Below are 22908 nucleotides of genomic sequence, written 5' to 3' on the forward strand. Positions count from 1 at the left end.
AGAGCTTGTTGTCGTGAGGAGAAACAAAACTGTCCTACTGGTCAGAGCATGGAATTTGGGATCTGCTAATGAGACAGGTAGGTTAGAGCATTTAAAAAGTGAACTGAAAAGGGTGAAGTTAGATATAGTAGGTACTAGTGATGTGCAGCTGCAAGAGGACCAGTGCTTATGTGCTAGCAATTAATAAGAAAATATGGATGTGGATGCACTACTATGAACGGCATAGTAAACATCTGATCGTAGCCCAGAAATATACAAATCCAACACCCACTCAGCGCTACAAGTTTATATGACGAATTTCTCCGCAGATGATCAAGACAGTCAATGAATGTGTGACGAGGTAAATGGAATATGTTAGTAGCAGAAGGACAAGTGTGTTGTCTCTTTCATGCAGCGATCCACTTCGATGGTAGCGAATCTGCATGCAACCATCAGAGAGATGTACATGTTATATGGTTCATCCAGCCGGACGTGAGGTATCCATTGATCCATGGGCCAATCTCGATGAGCGTGTGCCGACTACAATCATGGTATGGCAGATACCGATTGGGCAAGATGGGAGCTTGTAGGACTCATTTCTTGTGTAGTTCCATGTTCAACATTGTCCACTGAGTGAAATATCTCGGTATTCATCAGCAATGTACTCTGTCATCAAATCACTCACATACTGTTTTACATAACAGGCCTCCCTTCCCCATGTTCTGTGATGATGCAGGGATGTGCAACGACTTGTAACCTATTGGTGATTTCATCACCTTTCCACTGCTTCCCATAGATGCACATAACAGTGGAGTATGAACAGCCGACCGGTTTCACTGATGCTAGATGCTCATTCATAGGTGACAGGGTATTTCCCATTCGTCTCTGCTCCACTTATATACTTCCTTTACTGTTTCATGTGCTCACAGTGCCACCAGATTCAATCTCATAGTGGACAGTGGTCATCATATTTTGTTTGTCAGTGTGTGTTATATGTCAATTTGCACTTATATAAGCACTTTATGATTCCATCTTCTTTAGTAAGATTTTCATTGAACTGTATGTTTCTACAATGATATACACTACACACTTACTTCGACCCTTGTTGCTAGGTTAACTAGGGAATCAAGAGAACTGCAGAGGTTAACAGTACTGAAAGGTGTTGGTTAGAATGGCAGATGGTTAGTGGAGTAGCAGTTTAAAAAATCTGTAGAAACAAGTTGGTTTAACCATTTGAGGAGAGTGATTTGTTCAGTACTTAAAAAAACGGTTGAATTCATCCAGAAACCCAGCAAGACCTCCCCAGTATATATATATATATATATATATATATCAAAGGCTGAAATAACATATTTTTAGTTCCTTCTATTCAATGGATGAATTTTTAGATATGAAGTAGTAACTGCAGAAAAAAGTTAGTTATATTGTCTTAAGAAAAGCATGTTTAAGTGACACAATCCACAGTATTATGAAATGCAAGGTCTACAGAACAAATATTAATGTATGTATTGTAGTGGCTGTCTGCGGGAGAACAGATAGTTAGCGAAGAAAGGCTAGGTGCAGTGGAAGGTCAGTTGAGAGAGAAGGGAGGAGTGTTGAGATTCTGGTTGTGAAACGTTAGGCAGTTATCAAGCAGAAGAGGAGTGAGAGGTGCTCTGTGAAAAAACAGGCAGTTATAGAAGGGAAGTGAGTTGCAGTGAGAGGCTAACTGTGAGAGAACAGGTAGACAGTGAGCGAGTGGAAGTGAGGAAGAATGAGACAATGGTTATAACACATCAGGCAGCTAGCAGAAGTAAAGTGTTATGAGAGGCTGGGTGTGAGCGAAGAGGTGAAGAGTGAGAGGAAGTGAGGTGTGGTGAGAATCTGTCTGTGGAAGTACAGGTGGTTAGTAAGGGGAAATTAACTGTGCTGAGATGATTGGTGTGAGAGAACAGGTGGTTAATGGGATGGAAGTGAGGTGCGGTGGGGAGATGGCTGGCCGGCGGTCTCACCTTGAGAGACGTACACGTTGATGGTGTCGGGCTCGGTGTCCGGCGCGGCGCACGTGTAGTTGCCGGAGTGGGCGCGCGTGGCGCTGGAGACGACCAGCCTGGAGTGGGTGCGCGGGCCCGGCTCCGTGATGACGGAGACGCCCCGCGGCCCGGCGCCGCCCACCGGCCGGTCATTGTGCCACCACTGCACCGGCCGCGACGCAGGCTCGCTCTGCCACACACCCAGCCATCGCGGGTCACGTCACTCCAGTACCGGCTGGCAACACTGCTATACTGCACTACACCGTATGCCGGAGTCTAACAAGGGGAGGCCGCCAATTGTGAAATTCAGATTCGATTCATATTGCGCATAATAAAAGCTCATAGCCAGAGGTGTAATGTGGCAAAGCACCAAGATGCACTTCTCAGCCGTTGTCGAGAAAACTGACAGTTAAAAGAAACCGTTGATGTGAAATACTCTCTACGATTTGTAACTTCCTACAGCGTCGTGGCGCAGCGGTAGGCGCTCGGGTTCGTAATCCGAAGGTCAACGGATCGAATCTCGCACCATGCAACTTTTTTTTAGTATTTGTTATTTTTAATATATATATATATATATATATATATATATATATATAATTCACGGCAATCAGTTGCAACAATTATGCATATAATAAGTTGTTGAAAGTCGTTTGTCGTGGAAAAACTGGCGACTTCGAACATGATTATGTTTTCTGCAAACAAAGTTGTATTTCACAAATGTTATTAATTGTCTTCATAATGTTTACACGTGTAGTTAACGGAAGACGTAGAAACGATATTCCGAAACGAATACGTATAGTGGCCATGAGCTTTTATTATGCGCAGTATGAATCGAATCTGAATTTCACAATTGGCGGCCTCCCCTTGTAAGTGAATCCGAAATGCTCGACCAAAGTTCTTCAGGATACATGGAAACCGAAAGAGTATTCAATCTCAAATTTTATTATTCATCTCAATAATCGGTCACAGTCATTACGACCACCATCACATCGATGGAAGAATGAGCATATTCAAGAGTGGTTGCTTTCGTGTCTCTGTATGTTTTCGGCTATTAGGTTGGTGCATAAGGTTGTAGTGTTTTTGTATTCCATATTGGTATTCTGGTTGCTATGAGTTTACTTATCCATTGGCATTTTTTTAATTTTAGTTCACTCTTGCTATTTGGGCAACGGCCTTGCCGCAGTGGTTACACCGCTTCCCGTGAGATCACCGAAGTTAAGCGCTGTTGGGCGTGGTCGGCACTTGGATGGGTGACCATCCGGACCGCCATGCGCTGTTGCCATTTTTCGGGGTTCACTCAGCCTCCTGATGCCAATTGAGGAGCTACTCGACCGAATAGTAGCGGCTTCGGTCGAGAATACCATCATAACGACTGGGAGAGTGGTGTGCTGACCCCACGCCCCTCCTATCCGCATTCCCCACGGAGGATGACACGGCGGTCAGATGGTCTCGGTAGGCCACTCGTGGCCTGAAGACGGAGTGAGTTCAAGTATTCTCATTTTTTCAGTTGGGGATAGTGAGTGGAGTTGTGGGCGCTAGAAAAGCGAGAGTTACTTATAGAAATCGGAACATTTCTGACATACGTACTCTCCTCTTAAATTTCAATAGAGGATGAAAGCAGCGGAGGCATCCAAAAACACTTTTGCCGTGTATAGCGATAATCCCATTCGAGAGAGCACGACAAGAAAAGGATTTCTCGTTTTAAGGAGGATCGTTTTGACATTAGTTACTGTCCACATTCAGGACGACCTTCAGGGTTTGATGAAGATCGTTTGAAGACATCAGTCCACCATTATTTACATCATTGTACTCGGCAGCTGGCAAACGTAGTGAACTGGGATCATTTCAACATCGTGCGACGTTCTCATGTAATGAAGAAGGTTAAAAAATTGGGTGTATGGGTACCGTATGCATTAAGCCAATCCAAAATCACGAAAATCAGCAGTTGGGCATCTGCTCATCTTTGCTTGCTCCTCATCAATTGGCTCATGAAGAGGAGCGACGATTCCTATCCTGTATCGTTCCTAGTGAAGAGAAATAGTGTCTTCATGTCAACGTAAGGGAAAGAATGGAATGGTTTAGCCCAATCAAAGTAGCAGCTGCCCGATTAAAGATCTGTGTGCATCCACAAAAGATGGTATTACGCATGTGGTTGAAAAGCGACGGTGTGGTGTACTAAGAATTGCTTCCCTGAGGTGTAACCATCACTACTGACATTTACTTTCGACAGCTGATAACGCCTTGCAGGCGCAATAAGAGAACAACGGCTAGGAGGACTGAGTGAAGTGATGGTATTCCACGATAACGCCCGCTGCATTCTACTAGACTCACGAAAACCTATACACAGGAATTCAGTTGGGAAGTCATTCCCCACCCACCTTATTCGCCTCATCTTGATCCCTCAGATTTTCACTTTTCGCTCTCTATCGAACAACTTTCAAGAAAATTTCTCTCTGTATGGTGATGCACTCCGAACATGGCTCGATGACTCCTTCGCCTCAAAACCACGTGATTTCTACAATCACAAAATAGAGAAGTTACCGCAGCGTTGGCAAACTTGCACATAGTGAAGCAGAATATAGTATATTATTGATGACTAAAGCCTCCATTATGCGTATCTGTTTTGTTTATTAAACTCGTGGATAAACACTACGCACTTACGCGCCAACCCAATAGTTTTATCATGTGCTATATGCCATGTAGCACCTATCTGACAACAGGCATTTGTAAGACTAATATTTTACTGTGAACCCTTTTATATGCTACAGCTATTTTTCTAATAACAATTTTAACTCCAGAATGAGATTTTCACTCTGCAGCGGATTGAGCGTTGATATGAAACTTCCTGGGAAGTTAAAATTGTGTGTCGGACCGAGACTCGAACTCGGGACCTTACTAGAGCACTTTCCCGCAAAGGCAAAGGTCCTGAGTTCGAGTCTCGGTCCGGCACACAGTTTTAACTATTCAAATTTTTTGCTTATGTAGAATTTTGAACATCCTACCACTGGCTTTGCAAAATTCATATGTGAACTGTGCATATGGTCAGTGACACCTAGCCATCAAGTGCCCCCTCCCCCCTCCTCGACCACCCAGTTCTTTTCACTGCAGCTGTAAGCTCAGTGCGTCAATGGCACACTGCATCACAGGCCATGAGAGTTATCAGTTTTATAATGCTTTTGTATTTTGTGACAGTGCTGATCATGGCTAAAAATTATGTTTGTCCTAAAACCAATTAAGTAATTTTGAGGAGTTATAAAAGATAAATGAAGAAATATAGAGGAAAGAGTTTTTAATTTTCGAAGTTAGTTGTTCAAAAATGGTTCAAATGGCACTGAGCACTATGCGACTTAACTGCTATGGTCATCAGTCGCCTAGAACTTAGAACTAATTAAACCTAACTAACCTAAGGACATCACACACATCCATGCCCGAAGCAGGATTCGAACCTGCGACCGTAGCGGTCGTTCGGCTCCAGACTGTAGCGCCCAGAGCCGCACGGCCACTCCGGCCGGCCAAGTTAGTTGTTCATGGCATTTTATATTCATTCTGCAAAAATTGTTTCCATTCTGGTCTGCAGAAAATTTCTCTACATTGATACATAACAGTCAGCATTCACAGCCATATTGTCATGTTCCTCCTCAAAGAAGTACACTATATAGTGATACGGGACACCACACCGTTAGTTCGGAGAAATGCAATGGCCTTTCGTGAATAATCTTGAGGTTATTATGAGCCCAGTAGCGAAAATTTTGTTTATTCGTAATCGCGCTAAGGTGAAAATGTGCCTCACTGCTGCTGAAGAAAACCTGTCTACAGCGGCTTCTGTGCAAGAATTTGCACAAATAGGCTTCTGTGGTTGGCATAGTCTGTTAGGATCATTTCTTGAACCATCATTATGATGAAGGGACTGAAATTCAATTCTACATTCAAAATCATCCTCACACTGCGATCTGAAATGCCGCATGGAACAGCGTGTCCTCGAGCAGAACATGTTAGCGAATGCTCGACAGCTGCCACCACCAGCCGCACATGTTCTGGAGCTGTGATGGATACACGTCGGCTATGAGTATCTATTGTTAGTGTGTGATCAGTTTCTTCAAACCAACAAGCCGAGGACTGAATTGCGTTCGCATTAGATACGGCTTTGTTGCTCGGAAAAGCTCTTTGCGTGGCGGTGACAGATCGGTTGTTTTCAAAATACGCACACACGTGCAAATCCCCTTTGTGCTCCGGTCCAAACCATGTTGGCTGCTGAAATGAGGTCACCGACGGAACAAAGGGAGACCACGTGACCACGTGCAACTGACCGCCTCCCCCCCCTCCCTTCCTCCCACCCGCCATCGAGCAGCTATTTCTCGTAATTGCTTACTCGGTTCTGCCTCATCTTTTACTAACTTTAAGGGATCAAGTATTTTTCTCAGATGTTTCTCAGGTCATGTGAATGAACTTATGCTCTCGTATCGCTTGATTATGCACTTATTCAAAAATATATACACCCTTTTTGTTTTATATCAATATGATCATTGTCATAATGATCTAAACCGATTACGAAATTGGATAAACAAATTTCAGACCAAAAACTGTTTTACTTTCCATATATTCTGCAAGAATAAATAATTCATTGTTGTCATTCCGCTTATACCTGTTGAAAATGATTTTTGTGATTGCGATTTCTACAATTTCTCATTCTCAGACATGCTGAAAGCACACATTGTCACGAAATGAAGTACGGTAACATTAAAAATAAAGCAACTGAATGTTCGAACTGGAAACGCAAGTAGGATCTTGAAGTCCACTCTATAGCGTCAGCTTGTGACATGCTACAACATAGCTTCCAGGGTGGTGACAGCGGTGAAATGATAAGCGCGTAACCACTCAGAGGGTGAGCTGAGGAGTACAAAGATACTGGTTTGTGGAGCTCATATCGCATGGCTTGGATGACGCGTATCCAGAAAGGACGAAAATTAGAACAAAGTATGTATAATAATATCAATAGCCTAATGTAAGTAAACCAATGCAACAATGCAAATTAAAAGTAGGTAATAATGCATAGCTACGTGTAGAACTACACGGGGTTGACAAGTCATATGGTAAAAATGAAGTGATTTGCCTAGTTACGACAAAGAAAATTCTCTAAACAGGAATATATGTAGGTCGAAAAGGATAAATGTGATTGAGAAGTAGGTAAAATCCACACACGAGAAGTGTGAAGATGCATAATAAGGTTGCAAAGCAGGTATTACTGCGCAATAGTTTAGCATGGCCATGAATGTTTGCCAAGACCAATGAGTAAACAAAAGTTCATCTGTAACAAAATCACCATCAGCATCCTATAACAATTTCCAGAAATAATCTGGGCATCTCCTACGGTTGAAGTCTGTTCGTTCTAGATTTGTTCCGACTGATCTCTAAATCACTGTAAATTTTGATTTGATTTAAGAAGTAGAGTTTGCTTCCCTTAAAGCCTCTCTGAAAAACATCTGAAGAATTTTGAGTTGTATACGTCAGTGACTCTGCAGTGAACACAGTCCGCGCATGAAACGTATTCGCGGTGCCCTGGCTGCAGTGGAGTTGTGTGATACGGAGCACAAAAAATTGGTGAATTATTCTGTTTGTTGTGGTTTGAAAGTTGACTTGCGGATACATTATTTATCTCGTCCAACGCCCCTATTATGGGTACCTGTACAATTGGTACAGGAGACTTGCAATAACGCTTTGTCGCGGTCTGAAAATGGGAATCATGGTTACCGAAACCGGTAATTAACAATGGAGTTTCTGTACAGGTGATCCTGGCTAAGAAGTTCACCATCTCTTTGGCAGTGGTTAAAGATTCCTCCTGCTCCATTTATTGATAGAGCGTCGAAAGATAATCTACAGAGATACGTACGAGCCTTAATGTCGAATACTATCTTCACAATGCACAACAAAGCAGTTTGTTTCCGGTTGAAGCGTAGTGCCTGATTAAAATACGTTTTCCACGTCTTTTAGCTTTAAGAGTACGTTTTCATGGCATTATCAGTGTATTTCTATAAATATCGGACAAGTTGCGTTTCTGAACGCTAATCTGTTTCCAACCAGTAAACAGTGAAAAAGAATTAACTTTCGTTCCATGTTTATTATTGACTGTTTTATGGTAAGTTATTCAAGATCATGTAAGCTATATCAACATCAAAATGTTTACAAAAACACATGACTGATTTTTGCAGACTAATGAATTATGCTACCACGGTTAAACTTATGTGGTAAACCCATTTATTACTTCCACGTTTTATTACCTGTGTGATTTTCGTGTGAATGAGTGACTCTGTTTGCGAGAGCTGATACTGTACCAATGATCACAACATTTGCATGTTTATTGTCTCGGTCAATCTTCTATGAGTCTATAATCTACTCAAATGTTCCTATAAGTAGATGCAGGTATTTTTCTGTGCAGCACAATGTCATATGGAAACAATCTTAGAATGATATAACATTAGCCTCCGTGCTTTTTATACACCCACTTTTAGGAAAATATACACTGAGGGAAAAAATAGCAACACTGAAAGTAATTAATGTAGAATAAATCAATTTTTTGAATGGACTTGTCTGGTAAGTGGTTATCATTGGAAGATCACACGTTAATGTAAGCGCGAGATAAGATATTTCAAATGTGAAATTCTGGTACGTTAATAACCGGTGTAACCGCGATAGTGTTGAGTTCAAGCATCCAGACGTGCTTGAATTGTGTTGTTGAGGTGCCGGAAGTCACTTTGTGGGATGGAGTTCCCTGCCTGATGCACCGGGTCGGTCAACACACGAACGATTAACGCTGTTTGTGGATGACGCTAGAGTCCAGTATGTGCTCGACTTGAGACAGGTCGGGTGATCGAGCAGGCCAAGCCAACACGTCGACACTCTGTAACGCATGTTGGGTCTCAACAACAGTATGTAGGCGAGCATTATCCTTTTAGAGAACAACCCCTGAAATGTTGATCATGAATGGGCAGTACAACAGGTCGAATAACGAGAATGACATACACAACTGGCCATTAAAATTGCTACACCACGGAGATGACGTGCTACAGACGCGAAATTTAACCGACAGGAAGAAGATCCTATGATATGCAAATGATTAGCTTTTCACAGCATTCACACAAGGTTGGTGCCGGTGGCGACACCTACAACGTGCTGACATGAGGAAAGTTTCCAACCGATTTCTCATACACAAACAGCAGTTGACCTGCGTTGCCTGGTGAAACGCTGTTGTCATGCCTCGTGTAAGGAGGAGAAATGCGTACTATCACGTTTCCGACTTTATCATATCGCGACATTGCTGCTCGCGTTGGTCGAGATCCAACGACTGTTAGCATAATATGGAATCGGTGGGTTCTGGAGGGTAATACGGAACTCCGTGCTGGATCCCAACGGCCGCCAGTCACTAGCAGCCGAAATGACAGGCATCTTATCCGCATGGCTGTAACGGATCGTGCAGCCACGTCTCGATCGCTGAGACAACAGATGGGGACGTCTGCAAGATAACAACCATCTGCACGAACACTTCGACGACGTTTGCTGCAGCATGGACTATCAGCTCGGAGACCATGGCTGCGGTTACCCTTGACGCTGCATCACAGACAGGAGCGCCTGCGATGGTGTTTTTTCGGATGAATCCAGGTTCTGTTTACAGCATCATGATGGTCGCATCGGTGTTTAGCGACATCGCGGTGAACGAACATTGGAAGCGTGTATTCGTCATCGTCATACTGGCGTATCACCCAGCGTGATGGCATGGGGTGCCATTGGATACACGTCTCGGTGACCTTTTGTTCGCTCTGACGGCACTTTGAACAGTGGACGTTACATTTCAGATGTGTTACGACCGTGGCCCTACCCTTCACTCGATCCCTGCGAAACCCTACATTTCAGCTGGATAATGCACGGCCGCATGTTGCAGGTCCTGTACGGGCCTTTCTGGATACAGAAAATGTTCGACTGCTGCCCTGGCCAGCACATTCTCCAGATCTCTCACCAGTTGAAAACGTCTGGTCAATGGTGGCCGAGCAACTGGCTCGTCACAATACGCCAGTCACTACTTTTGATGAATTGTGGTATGAAGCTGCATGGGCAGCTGTACCTGTACACGTCATCCAAGCTCTGTTTGACTCAATACCCAGGTGTATCAAGCCCGTTATTGCGGCCAGAGGTGGTTGTTCTGGGTACTGATTTCTCAGGATCTATGCAGGCAAATTGCGTAAAAATGTAATCACATGTCAGTTCTAGTATAATGTATTTGTAAAATGAATACCCGTTTATAATCTGCATTTCTTCTTGGTGTAGCAATTTTAATGGCCAGTAGTGTACAAATTTGCATCAGTGCGCGAAAGAGTACTCCTGCCATCTTACGAAATCGCACTCTAGACCGTGTAGGTCCAGTGTGTCTAGCATGCAAACAGGTTGGTTGCAGACCCTCAGGTGGCCTTCTTCTAACCAACACACGGCCATCACTGGTACCGAGATAGAACTAATTTTCATCAGAAAACATAACAGACCTCCACCCTGCTCTCCAGTGAGCTCTCGCTTGACACCACTGACGTCGCGAACGGCGGTGGTCTCGGGTCAGTGGAGTGCACGCTACAGGACGTCTCGCCCGTAGCCGTCCTTGAGGAACCCGATTTGTGACATTTGTCTGTGTCACTGTGGTGCCAACTGCCGGTCAGACGGCTGCTGCAGATTCAGTACGACGCGCCAGAACCATACGTCGAACACGATGGTCCACGTCCAATCTCACGATCGTTACAGCTGTAGCATTGAAGCAAACCTGCTTTCTGCCTCGTAGTGATGGTACTAGCGCCACTCTTATGTGACTGGCGCGAAGTATGAATAGGCATAATCTTTCATATACAGAAACCACCTGCCAACTTTCGTTTACGTTGTACAGCCAGCCTAATTCTTGGTGTTGCGATTCTTTTCCGTCAGTGTATATTGACAAAAATATACCAACAAACTTCGAAGTTTTGTACAGATTTCCGGAAGAAATTGAGGCTAAGAAGCTAAGTCCGAAAACGTCAGCCACCGACGCTACAAAATTAAGTTGCAGATGCCAACCGCCGGACAACCCCGTCGACAGTAAACGTAAGTTTGCGTTGCTGACACCTTTGCTGCTGCTACGCTTTGCGCCTTCCACAGCATAGTTATAGGTTTCCTCATTTACCGCGGACTCTTGAAGTTTTGCGTACTCCCAGGCCCATTGCGACGAGTTTCACTTGCAGCTCGTCAAAGTTACAAGTCACGTTTGCTGCGGAAGGGGTGTCCCAGCGACATGAGCCAGCCTTTACATCTCTCCGTGTGCGCCGTTTCATGACGTTCCAGAACAAGGGTTCCTACCCCCAGTTTCTTTGTCCAGGCTGCCTCTACAAACCCTCGGGTTTCTTGGAATATTTTTGTTACAATCTGTACACCTTGGGTCGATTATGTCTACGTACATTCTCGATGATGCAGACGAGAGAGATGGTGCTGCCCTCGCCGATGTGGTACTCGCCGTTGCCCAGTATAAACGCCGTGGGCACCACCACGTGCAGGTTGAAGTAGTGCGACATCAGGCCCTTGTCCGTAGCCACCTGTAACAATGTTGCTGTCAAGCAATTCGCAATGAGTTTTCCATTAACCTACTTTTTCTTATTGCTAATCAGTCCTGCAGCATTCCCATGGTCTGCCGCTTATTTTCTAAGCTCTGGCACTATTCTAAAATTACATGAGGGCGACCAAAATGTTTCCGTTCCAAGGCCACACTTAACCCCCCCCCCCCCCCCCTACATGTCGGCTCCTACATACCCACATCTTATATACCCACACTGAGTTCCCTGGGCATATAGGCTGCAGCAACATCTGAAAATGGAAACTTTTTGGTCGCCCCTTTACATTCTTTATACTCAGGAAAACTGGCACCCTAGTTCATCGATATGAATGGATCGGTTGACTCCATCTTTCCTTTTCTTTCCATAGTCAACATACGAGGGCTATTGGGAAACTAATGTCCGATGGGGTGCTAAATGGAAACCACAGTGAAAATCCGACAAAGCTTTGCACACATGTGTTGGGCAATGTCTCTAGTATGTCCGTCAATCGCGCCACTTAGCTCTTTTCAGTTCTGAGCACACAGTGAGAACGTAAAGATGCTTAGAACAATAGTGTCTCTCGTCAAATATGAGGGCCTGGTGTCAGATTTCGCCTGATGTCGTCCAGCCACATAACATAACTGTGATGCGTTTCCTTGGAAATTTGTTTTACGGTCTTTCGGGATCTAACTGCCATAGACCGTAACAAGGTGGTTTTGACCGCGTGGCTACACCGCGTGACGCGTTTACTTCTGCATGTTCTCGGCCGCACTCTGCAGGGGCAGTGAAGATGCTCCTGCAGCGTTTAATAGAGCCCGTAATTGACTCTTCATCTCTGCTCACATGAACCGCGGGCTATGAAGACTATGTGCAGGCACGGACAACCACCTGTAGACCAGCTTAGAGAATTGGCAGGAAGCAAATGCGGCTGCATTCTATGACGAGGGTATTGGAAAGTTGATAGAAAGCTACGACAAACCTCTAAATCGAAGCGACGACTATGTAGAGAAGTAGCTGGAAAGTGTAGCCAACTGTTGCAAATTAAACGTTTTAGATTTTCACAGTGGTTTCCATTTTGCGACCGATCGGACCTTACTTTACGTATAGGCCTCGAAGCTTAGCTCTCTGTGCTCATAAAATTTTACCACATGTACAAGTCCGCGATTGTCAAGCAATCCACTTTTATTCCTGTCTTCATCTTCTCCCACATGAATGCTCGGCTTTATCAAGTGATAAAATTCCCTCCTGTCCTAAATTACTTAGAAGACTTTCATTACACCTAAGTACGTCGTAAACTCAAAAACTGAAATCCCATTGCTTCTTTGCGTGTTCTTGCACCTATACTAACATCTCCCCTTATTCCCCCACTTGCCCGTACCACAGATCCTACCCCAGGGAAATATTAACTGGCTGCACCCCGCTGACGCAAAACTTTGTGTCAACATATGCTCCCCCCCCCCCCTCAAAAAAGAAAAACAACCTGTCAGTAATTAGATGCTGTGAGGCAGCGGTGCTTTACTTACCTTAAAGCACGTTGTTTGTACCGTACACTGATTTCTAATTTACACTGTATTTGTAAGAAAGCGCATGAACGACGTATCAAAAGCGATATCTAGAGCAGATTTCAGCACTTCCGACAGATAAAAAAATAATCATTGATTAAAATTCGTTCCTACAAGGAATGAAATCATACAGAATGTGAAATGATGAATACACTGAAAACAATTAAGAATTTTTTTCGCCTAGTAACGCCTGCAGGTTCTTTAGCACTCTATGTTTACGGTAATCAAAATTAATTGAAAGAACGCCATTATAGAAAATTGGGAAAATGACCAAATGCAATTACGCTATAGAAACAAGACTCATAAAATTCATAGTTTTGGTTATGTCGACTAATTTGCAAAATTCTCCCAGACATATCAATGGCAACAAGAGAAATTATCGTTTTGACAAGAATGCAGTAAGAACAGGACTTAAAATATCTTATGCAATCAGAGTATACGAAAATATAAAAAAAAATTCCAAATTTCGTGAAAACATATTACGCAAAAATTAAAAGAGTCAATACTGTCTTGGTGAGGTAATACAGAAGAACGGCAGTGACGGGGTGGCTAATAAATTCAAAGTCAGGAAGAAGAGAATGGCCTTTCAGTTGATTAAAGATGTATACAGAAGAGATCTACTGTCTGTCAAGGAAAATTGTCATGTAACAGTAGTAAGATATAGGACGACGTTTTTCCTCCAGCTGGTTCGAATGAATGATAATAGGATATGTAAGATTTTTTTAACACGTGGATCGCAAAAAATTCTTTTTGGTGCAATTGGCTCTAAGGAATCAGAAGTGATCTGAAAGAGATGAAGGTTGAAGAATATGAAAGTCTGGAGAGAAATACATTTCGAAATTAAGTTTGAAAGTTTGCAGAGCAATATTTCAGAGCTAGATCAGAAATGTAAGGACTATGGTATGAAGATTAGCATCTCCAAAACGAAAGTAATGTTAGTGGGAAAGAGATATAAACGGATTGAGTGCCAAATAGGAGGAACAAAGAACAGGTGGACGATTTCAAGTACTTAGGATGCATATTCTCACAGGATGGCAACATAGTGAAAGAACTGGAAGCGAGGTGTCGCAAAGCTAATGCAGTGAACGCTCAGCTACGATCTACTCTCTTCTGCAAGAAGGAAGTCAGTGCCAAGACTAGGTTATCTGTGCACCGTTCAATCATTCGACCAACTTTGTTGTATGGGAGCGAAAGCTGGGTGGATTCAGGTTACCTTATCACTAAGGGCGAGGTTACGGATATGAAAGTAGCTAAGGCGATTGCAGGTACTAGTAGATGGGAACAATGGCAGGAGGGTGTCCACAATGAGGAAATCAAAGAAAAACTGGTAATGAACTCTATAGATTAGCAGTCAGGGCGAACTGGCTTAGATGGTAGGGTCATGTTACACGCATGGGAGAAGCATGGTTACCAAAGAGACTCATCGGTTCAGCAGTAGAGGGTAGGAGGAGTCGGGGTAGACTAAGTAGAAGGTACCTGGATTCGGTTAAGAATGATTTTGAAGTAACAGGCTTAACATCAGAAGAAGCAAAAATGTTAGCACTGAATAGGGGATCGTGGAGAAATTTTATAAGGGGGACTATGCCCCAGACTGAACGCTGAAAGGCATAATCAGTCTTAAATGTTGATGATAATGAATTAAGTTTCAACTACCATTTCCAGGGCAAAGCGGTTAGTATTTCGGAAACGATAGCACTGATAGAATGAAAAAGTATTGGGAAAAGTGGAAATCCAAACACGACTAGTTATTTACCTGATAAATAGGAAGCCCAAATAGAGAAGAAATGTCTCTGCAGAAGCTACCACCATCATCCCTACGCTACGAATTTAGATTGCTACTGATTTACGGCCTACAAACACGTGTTACTTCAAAATAGTTCCGTGTCTACATCAGGTACACCACAACATAATTATATGCACACATATCAAATATATATAACCCTTGTATCATCTGTGCTGGAACCGGAAGTACTAATTACGTTTTATGACACGAGATACATTCCCCCGTCTCACTATGCCCTATTAATGGTAAAACAGTGCTACTGCACAGTCGTGTACATATGTTTTCTAAGTGGCAACGTAAATTTGGTTAGTTATGTACAATATTGTTGTTGTTGTTGTGGTCTTCAGTCCTGAGACTGGTTTGATGCAGTTCTCCATGCTACTCTATCCTGTGCAAGCTTCTTCATCTCCCAATACGTATTGCAGCCTAAATCCTTCTGAATCTGTTTAGTGTATTCATCTCTTGATCTCCGTCTACGATTTTTACCCTTCACGCTGCCCTCCAATACTAAATTGGTGATCCCTTTATGCCTTAGAACATGTCCTACCAACTGATACCTTCTTCTTGTCAAGTTGTGCCACATACTCCTCTTCTGCCCAATCGTATTCAATACCTCCTCATTAGTTATGTGATCTACCCATTTAATCTTCAGCATTCTTCTGTAGCACCACATTTCAAAAGCTTCTACTCTCTTCTTGTCCAAACTATTTATCGTCCATGTTTCACTTCCATACATGGCTATATTCCAATAAAATACTTTCAGAAACGACTTCCTGACACTTAAATCTATACTCGATGTTAACAAATTTCTCTTCTTCAGAAACGCTTTCCTTGCCATTGCCAGTCTACATTTAATATCCTCTCTACTTCGACCATCATCAGTTATTTTCTCCCCAAACGTGTCTCATTTCCTAATCCCCTCCGCATCACCCGACTTAATTCGACTACATTCCATTATCCTCGTTTTGCTTCTGTTGATGTTCATCTTATATCCTCCCTTCAAGACACTGTCCATTCCGTTCAAGTGCTTTTCCAAGTCCTTTGCTGTCTCTGACAGAATTACAATGTCTTCGGTGAACCTCAAAGTTTTTATTTTTCTCAAAGGATTTTAATACCTACTCCGAATTTTTCTTTCGTTTCCTTTACTGCTAGCTCAATATACAGATTGAATAACATCAGGGAGGGGCTACAACATTGTCTCACTCCCTTCCCAACCACTGCTTCCCTTTCATGTCCCTCGACTCTTATTACTGCCATCTGGTTTCTGTACAAATTGTAAATAGCCTTTCGCTTCCTGTAGTTTACCCCTGCCACCTTCACAATTTGAAAGAGAGTATTCCAGTCAACATTGTCAAAAGCTTTCTCTAAGTCTACAAATGCTAGAAACGTAGGTTTGCCTTTTCTTAATCTAGCTTCTAAGATAAGTCGTAGGGTCAGTATTGCCTTACGTGTTCCAACATTTCTACGGAATCCAAACTGATCCTTCCCGAGCTCTACTTCTACCAGTTTTTCCATTCGTTTATAAAGAATTCGCGTTAGTATTTTGCAGCCGTGACTTATTAAACTGATAGTTCGGTAATTTTCACATCTGTCAACGCCTGCTTTCTTTGGGATTGGAATTATTATATTCTTCTTGAAGTCTGAGGGTACTCCGACTGTCTCATACATGTTGGTCACCAGATGTTAGAGTTTCGTCAGGAATGTCTCTCCCAAGGCCGTCAGTAGTTCTAATGGAATGTTGTCTACTGCTGGGGCCTTGTTTCGACTTAGGTCATCCAGTGTTCTATCAAATTCTTCACGCAGTGTCATATCTCCCATTTCATCTTCATCTACATCCTCTTCCCTTTCTATAACATTGCCCTGCAGTACATCGCCCTTGTATAGTTCCTCACTATATTCCTTCCACCTTTTTGCTTTCCCTTCTTTGCTTAGAACTGGGTTTCCATCTGAGCTCTTGATAATCATACAAGTGCTTCTCTTTTCTCCAAAGGTGTCTTTAATTTTCCTGTAGGCAGTATCTATCTTACCCCTAGTGACATAAGCCTCTACATCCTTACATTTGTCCTCTAGCCATGCCTGCTTAGCCATTTTGCACTTCCTGTCGATCTCATATTTGAGACGTTTGTATTCCTTTTTGCCTGCTTCATTTACTGCATTTATATATTTTCTCCATTCATAAATTAAATCCAGTATTTCTTCTGTCACCCAAGGATTTCTACTAGCCCTAGTCTTTTTACCTACTTGATCCTCTGCTGCCCTCACTACTTCATACCACAAAGCTACCCATTCTTCTTCTACTGCATTTCTTTCCCCCACACTTGTCAATTGTTCCCTTATGCTCTTCCTGAAACTCTGTACAACCTCTGGTTTAGTCAGTTCATCCAGGTCCCTTCTCCTTAAATTCCCACCTTTTTGCAGTTTCTTTAGTTCATAACCAATAGATTGTGGTCAGAGTCCATATGTTCCCCTGGAAATGTCTTACAATTTAAAACCTGGTTCCTAAATCTCTGTCGTACCATTATATAATCTATCGGAAACCTGTCAGTATCTCCAGGCTTCTTCCATGTATACAACCTCCTCTTATGATTCTTGAACCAAGTGTTAGCTATGATTAAGTTGTGCTCTGTGTACAATTCTACCAGGCGGCTTCCTCTTTCATTTCTTCCCCCCAAAACATATTCACCTACTATGTTTCCTTCTCTTCCTTTTCCTACTATCGAATTCCAGTCACCCACGACTATTAAATTTTCGTCTCCTTTCACTATCTGAATAATTTCTTTTATCTCATCATACATTTCTTCAACTTCTTCGTCATCTGCAGAGCGAGTTGACATATAGACTTGTACTACTGCCATAGGCGTGGGCTTCGTGTCTATCTTGGCCGCAATAATGCGTTCACTATGTTGTTTGTAGTAGCTTACCCGAACTCCTACTTTTTTATTCATTATTAAACCTACTCCTGCATTACACCTATTTAATTTGTATTTATAACCCTGTATTCACCTGACCAAAAGCCTTGTTCCTCCTGCCACCGAACTTCGATAATTCCCTTTTTAAATTTTCTAATTTACCTTCCCGATTAAGGAATCTGACATTCCACGCTCCGATCTGTAGAACGCCAGTTTTCATTCTACTGATAACGACATCCTCCTGAATAGCCCCCGCCCGGAGATCCGAATGTGGGACTATTTTACCTCCGGAATATTTTACCCAAGAGGACGCCATCATTATTTATCCATACAATAAAGCTGCATGCCCTCGGGAAAAATTACGGCTGTGGTTTCCCATCGCTTTCAGCCGTTCGCAGTACCAGCACAACAAGGCTGTTTTGGTTAGTGTTACAAGGCCAGATCAGTCAATCATCCTGACTGTTGTCCCTGCAACTACTGAGAAGGCTGCTGCCCCTCTTCAGCAACGATACGTTTCTCTGGTCTCTCAACAGATACCCTTCCGTTGTCGTTGCACCTACGGTACGGCTATCTGTATCACTGAGGCACGCAAGCCTCCCCACCAACGGCAAGGTCTACGGTTCATGGGGGGATGTACAACGAGGTGACAAAAATCGTGGGCTATCTCCTAATATCGTGTTACATCTCCTTTCTCCCTGCGTAGTTGAGAAACTTCAGCTGGCATGGACTCGACAAATGGCTGGAAGTTTCTTGCAGAAATACTGAGCAACGTTGCCCCTACTGTCGTATGGTGCAGTATTTTGCGCACGAATTAAACACTCGATTGTGTTGCGTAAATGTTCGACAGGATTCATGTCGGGCGATCTGGGCGGCCAAAACATTCGCTCGAACTCTCCAGAATGTTGTCCAAACCAATCGCGAACAACAGCGCCAGAGTGAAGTGGGGCAATGTCATCCGTAAAAAATCCATTTTCGTTTGGGATCAAGTAGCCGAATATAACCATTTTAAGTCAACGATAAGTTCAGTTGACCAGAGGAGCCAGCCGCATGTAAACATAGCCCACACCATTATCGAGCTACCTCCAGCTTGCACATCACCTTGTTGACAGCTTGGGTCCATGGTTTTGTGAGGTCTGCGCCACACTCAAAACCGTAGCATCAGCTCTTACCAACTGAAATCGGGACTCATCTGACCGTGAATAAACTTGTTGTAGTTGGGATTTACAGTAATAAATTTTTTGAAGGACTTCATCTTTACGCCAGTGACTGTTATAAGTTATTATTACACACCCATGGTGGTCTAATGCATTTGTGACTAGTGACGGTTTAACGAACATGTGCACTTTGAGCTAATGTTGTTTTACGATGTTTGAATACGTGCGCTCACACTATGTAACAATGCCACGTGTGTATTTAACAGTACTGTCAACGATATAAAAATCCCTTCCAACTGTAACCTGGCCTTGCTCTCTCCCCTCCACAGGGCTCCCCTTTTCCTCTCCCCTCCTTCTCCCAGAGTGGATTTTCCTCCTTTCCACCCCACGAGTCCAGCACCCCCCTCCTCAACTGTGTCCCACCCACGTCCTTCCCTCCCCAGCCCTCTTCGAAGCGCCCCTACCCGTCTCTCCCCCCTCCACAACCTCTTCCCCCTCCCTCCCTTCCCCCTCATCACTATGCCCCTGTCAGATCCTGTGTTTTGCTCTTCGTCATCAGTGTGCTACATCAGTGTTGTGTTTGGTGCTGTTTTCTTGTGCGTCCAGATGTGTGATTTTACTTGTGTGCTGTATTTGTACATATTATTACTAATAGTGATTGTTATGTTCTACGCCGTCCATTGATACTTTTGTGCTCCGGCCATACTTCGCCTTGTGCTCTTTTAATTGTCCCAGTGTTTTTTTTTTCGCTACTTTTTTCCGGTTTTTATCTCCACTTTACAGTTGCCCGTTTTTGTCTACCGTCTTCCATAATGTTCCCCCCTTTTTTATATCTATGTACACCATGTTTTTTTTCCCTTTATGTTATTTTTAAATGTCTGCTATTGTATGTTTTATGTCATTCGGTTGAAGAGCAGCACGTATGTTGCTGCCAGTCCGCCCCGATGGGGAACTGAAATACAATAAAGATAAAAAAAAAGACATACAAGTGTATCAGCATACATTACGTTGAGCCTTAATATCAGTACTTGATAGTGGCCTAAGGCCGAAATTGCAGTAGTGTAATAAAAACTTACAACAGTGACTGTCAGAAAGATGATGTCCTTCATCTGACCTGCCAAGGTTTTCCAGTTGTATAGAGGCCCAACCGACGTGATCACGAGCCCAGGAGAGGCGCTGCAGGCGATGTCGTGCTGTTAGCAAAGGCATTCGCGTCGGTCGTCTGCTGCCACAGTCCATTAATGCCAAATTTAGCCGCTCTGTCCTGACGGATACGTTCGTCGTACGTCCAACACTGATTTCTGCGGTTATTTCATGCAGTTTTGGTTGTCTCTCACCACTGGCAGCTCTACGAAAACGCCGCTGCCCTCGGTCGTTAATTGAAGGCCGTCGGCTACTGCGCTGTCCGTGGTGAGAGGAAATGCCTGAAATTTGGTGCTCTCGGCACACTTTCGACACTGTGGATCTCGGAATATCGAATTTCCTAGCGATTTCCGAAGTGGACTGTCCTATGCGTCTAGCTCCAACTACCGTCCTGTTAGTCTGTTACTTCCCACTGTGCTGCCACAATCACGTTGGAAACTTCTTGACACCAATCATTTTCGTACAAATGACAGCTCCTCCAATGCATTGCCTTTTTATACCTTGTGTACGCAACACACCGCCATCTGTATATGTGCATATGGCTACCCCATGACTTTTGTCACCTCTGCGTACTTTATTTCCTTAGCAGGTCTTTTTTAATCGCTCTACAGATAGCCGCTAATAGTGAGGCTGAATGCTTCGAAGTCAACCACATCAGTAAATTAACAGAAGCTAGCCTAACATGGCTGTGGGAGGATTTGTTCAACGTATTGGTGAGACATTTCATTCGCGATTTCTCGAAAACACTAACAATGTAATCAAAACTCCTTTAAAGTCAGTTAGTGACTCACCTGACACTCGTAGGTGCCGTTGTCCCTCTTCTGGACGTATCTGATGTGCAGCGTCCAGTCCTGGCGGTTGTTGAAACTGCTCACCTGGAAGCGTTCGTCGTTGGTGTAGGTGTACAGGCCGGACGAGAGGATGTGCCAGTCGCGCCGCCTCACCCACGACACCTGCCAACACGCAAAACAGTTCACCAACACTCATAGTACCCAGAAAGAGGTATCTACTACGTCCGAGTACACAGATACCCAGAGAACTGCTGTGTCACGAATAAGTACAGGCATCGATATGGGAAATTCTTGTAAAGTACACTTAGCTATGGCTGGAAAGTAGTAGTTAAGGGACCGATTGTCGCATTGGCTGGCAGGCGCGGGCGGTTTTGATATTGAGTAAACGATTCTGCGAGCTACGTTTACGACAGCACTCGAGCCGAGAAGGCAGGATCCGGACGCCACTGTGAAATAATCAGGGCAGCACAGGGCTCTGACGTGCTGTGAACCCATCGTTGCTGTTACAACAGCGCCTATTGACGTGTGTGTAGAAGCTGAAGTGGGCTGAGGGAAAGCTGACGATTTAAGTATTAAAGAGCACACCACTTGTTCCGTCCAGAGGAATTACACTGAAGAGCGAAACTGCTACACCTGCCAAGTATCGTGTAGGACCCCCGCGATCACGCGGAAGCGCCGTAAGACCACGTGGTGTCGTCTCGACTAATGTCCGAGGTAGTGCTGTAGGGAACTGACACTGTGAATCCTACAGGGATGTCTATAAATCCGGAAGAGCACGAGGGGGCGGAGATCTCTTCTGAACGGCACGTTGCAAGGCATTCAAGATATACTCAATAATGTTCATGTCTGGGGAATTTGGTGGCCAGCGGAAGCATGAATTGTCCCCTGCTGACTTGCTGGGTCCATGGATTCAAGAGGTTGTCTTCATACCCGTACACGTCAATGCGCTCGATACAATTTGAGACGAGACTCTCCCGACCAGGAAACATGCTTCCGCTGGCCTCTGTGGCCGAGAGGTTCTAGGCGCTTCAGTTCGCAACCACTCTGCTGCTACAGTCGCAGGTTCGAATCCTGCTTCGGGCATGGATGTGTGTGATGTCCTTAGGTTAGTTAGGTTTAAGTAGTTCTAAGTCTAGGGACTGATGACCTCAGATGTTAAGTCCCATAGTGCTTAGAGCCAATTGAACCATTTGAAAAGTTATTGATTGGCGACTCCATGGAGTGTCCTGTGCACCACGACCGGATAATGGATGTACTTAGAAGGAGAGACAGCATTGGTCGTATTTATTTTTATTAACTGAAAAATCGATTTTCGGTCACTTAGTAACCAGCCTCAGTGCTGTAATATACAATTTAAATTGGTAGGCACTGGTGTCAACATAAACATTTATGTGATCGCTCTAAGCTTGTTGACACAAGTGCCTACCAATTTAAATTGTATATTACAGCAACGAGGACGGTCACTAAGTGACCGAAAATCGATTTTGCGGTTAATAAAACAAAAACAAAAAAATACGACCAATGCTGTCTCTCCTTCTAAGTATATACATTTGAAACAGGCTGCTGTTAATCAACACTCCAACGTCGATGCAGTTATTAAAGGTACACGAGTGGGCCTTCTGCTCCGAAAGTACATATCGATGTTGTCATGTTGTTTTGTTGTATGATTCGCACGTTGATACTTATTGATGCTCCAGTATTGAAATTTGCAGCAATTTGGGGAAGGGTTGCACTTATGTCACGTTGAATGATTGTCTTGAGTTGTCGTTGGTCAAATTCTTGCAGCATCTTTTTGCGGCCACAGCGAAGTCGGTAATTTGATGTTTTACCGGATTCTTGATATTCACGGTACACTCGTGAAATGATCGTACGGGAAAATTCCCACTTCATCTCTACCTCGGAGATGCTGTGTCCCATCGCTAGTGCGCCAACTGTAACGCCACTCTCAAACTTTATAACGTGCCACTGTAGCAGCAGTAACC

At 43.7% G+C, this 22908-nt stretch overlaps 1 protein-coding gene and 1 pseudogene across 1 annotated transcript in view; one reads left to right on the top strand and one right to left on the bottom strand.

The window, feature by feature from the left end:
* Window positions 1-22908, bottom strand: part of LOC124616573 (hemicentin-1-like) — a 294411-nt gene that overhangs the window by 18029 nt on the left and 253474 nt on the right. Inside the window, exons 5-7 of the mRNA XM_047144893.1 lie at window positions 20927-21088; window positions 11453-11587; window positions 1971-2181 (exon numbers count right to left, since the gene is read on the bottom strand). Coding sequence (XP_047000849.1) covers window positions 1971-2181; window positions 11453-11587; window positions 20927-21088 — 508 coding nt within the window. The remainder of the gene's footprint in view (window positions 1-1970; window positions 2182-11452; window positions 11588-20926; window positions 21089-22908) is intronic.
* LOC124616845 lies at window positions 3156-3273 on the top strand (annotated as a pseudogene).

The sequence above is a fragment of the Schistocerca americana genome, chromosome 5, assembly GCF_021461395.2.
Source record: "Schistocerca americana isolate TAMUIC-IGC-003095 chromosome 5, iqSchAmer2.1, whole genome shotgun sequence".
Taxonomy (NCBI): Eukaryota; Metazoa; Arthropoda; class Insecta; order Orthoptera; family Acrididae; genus Schistocerca; species Schistocerca americana.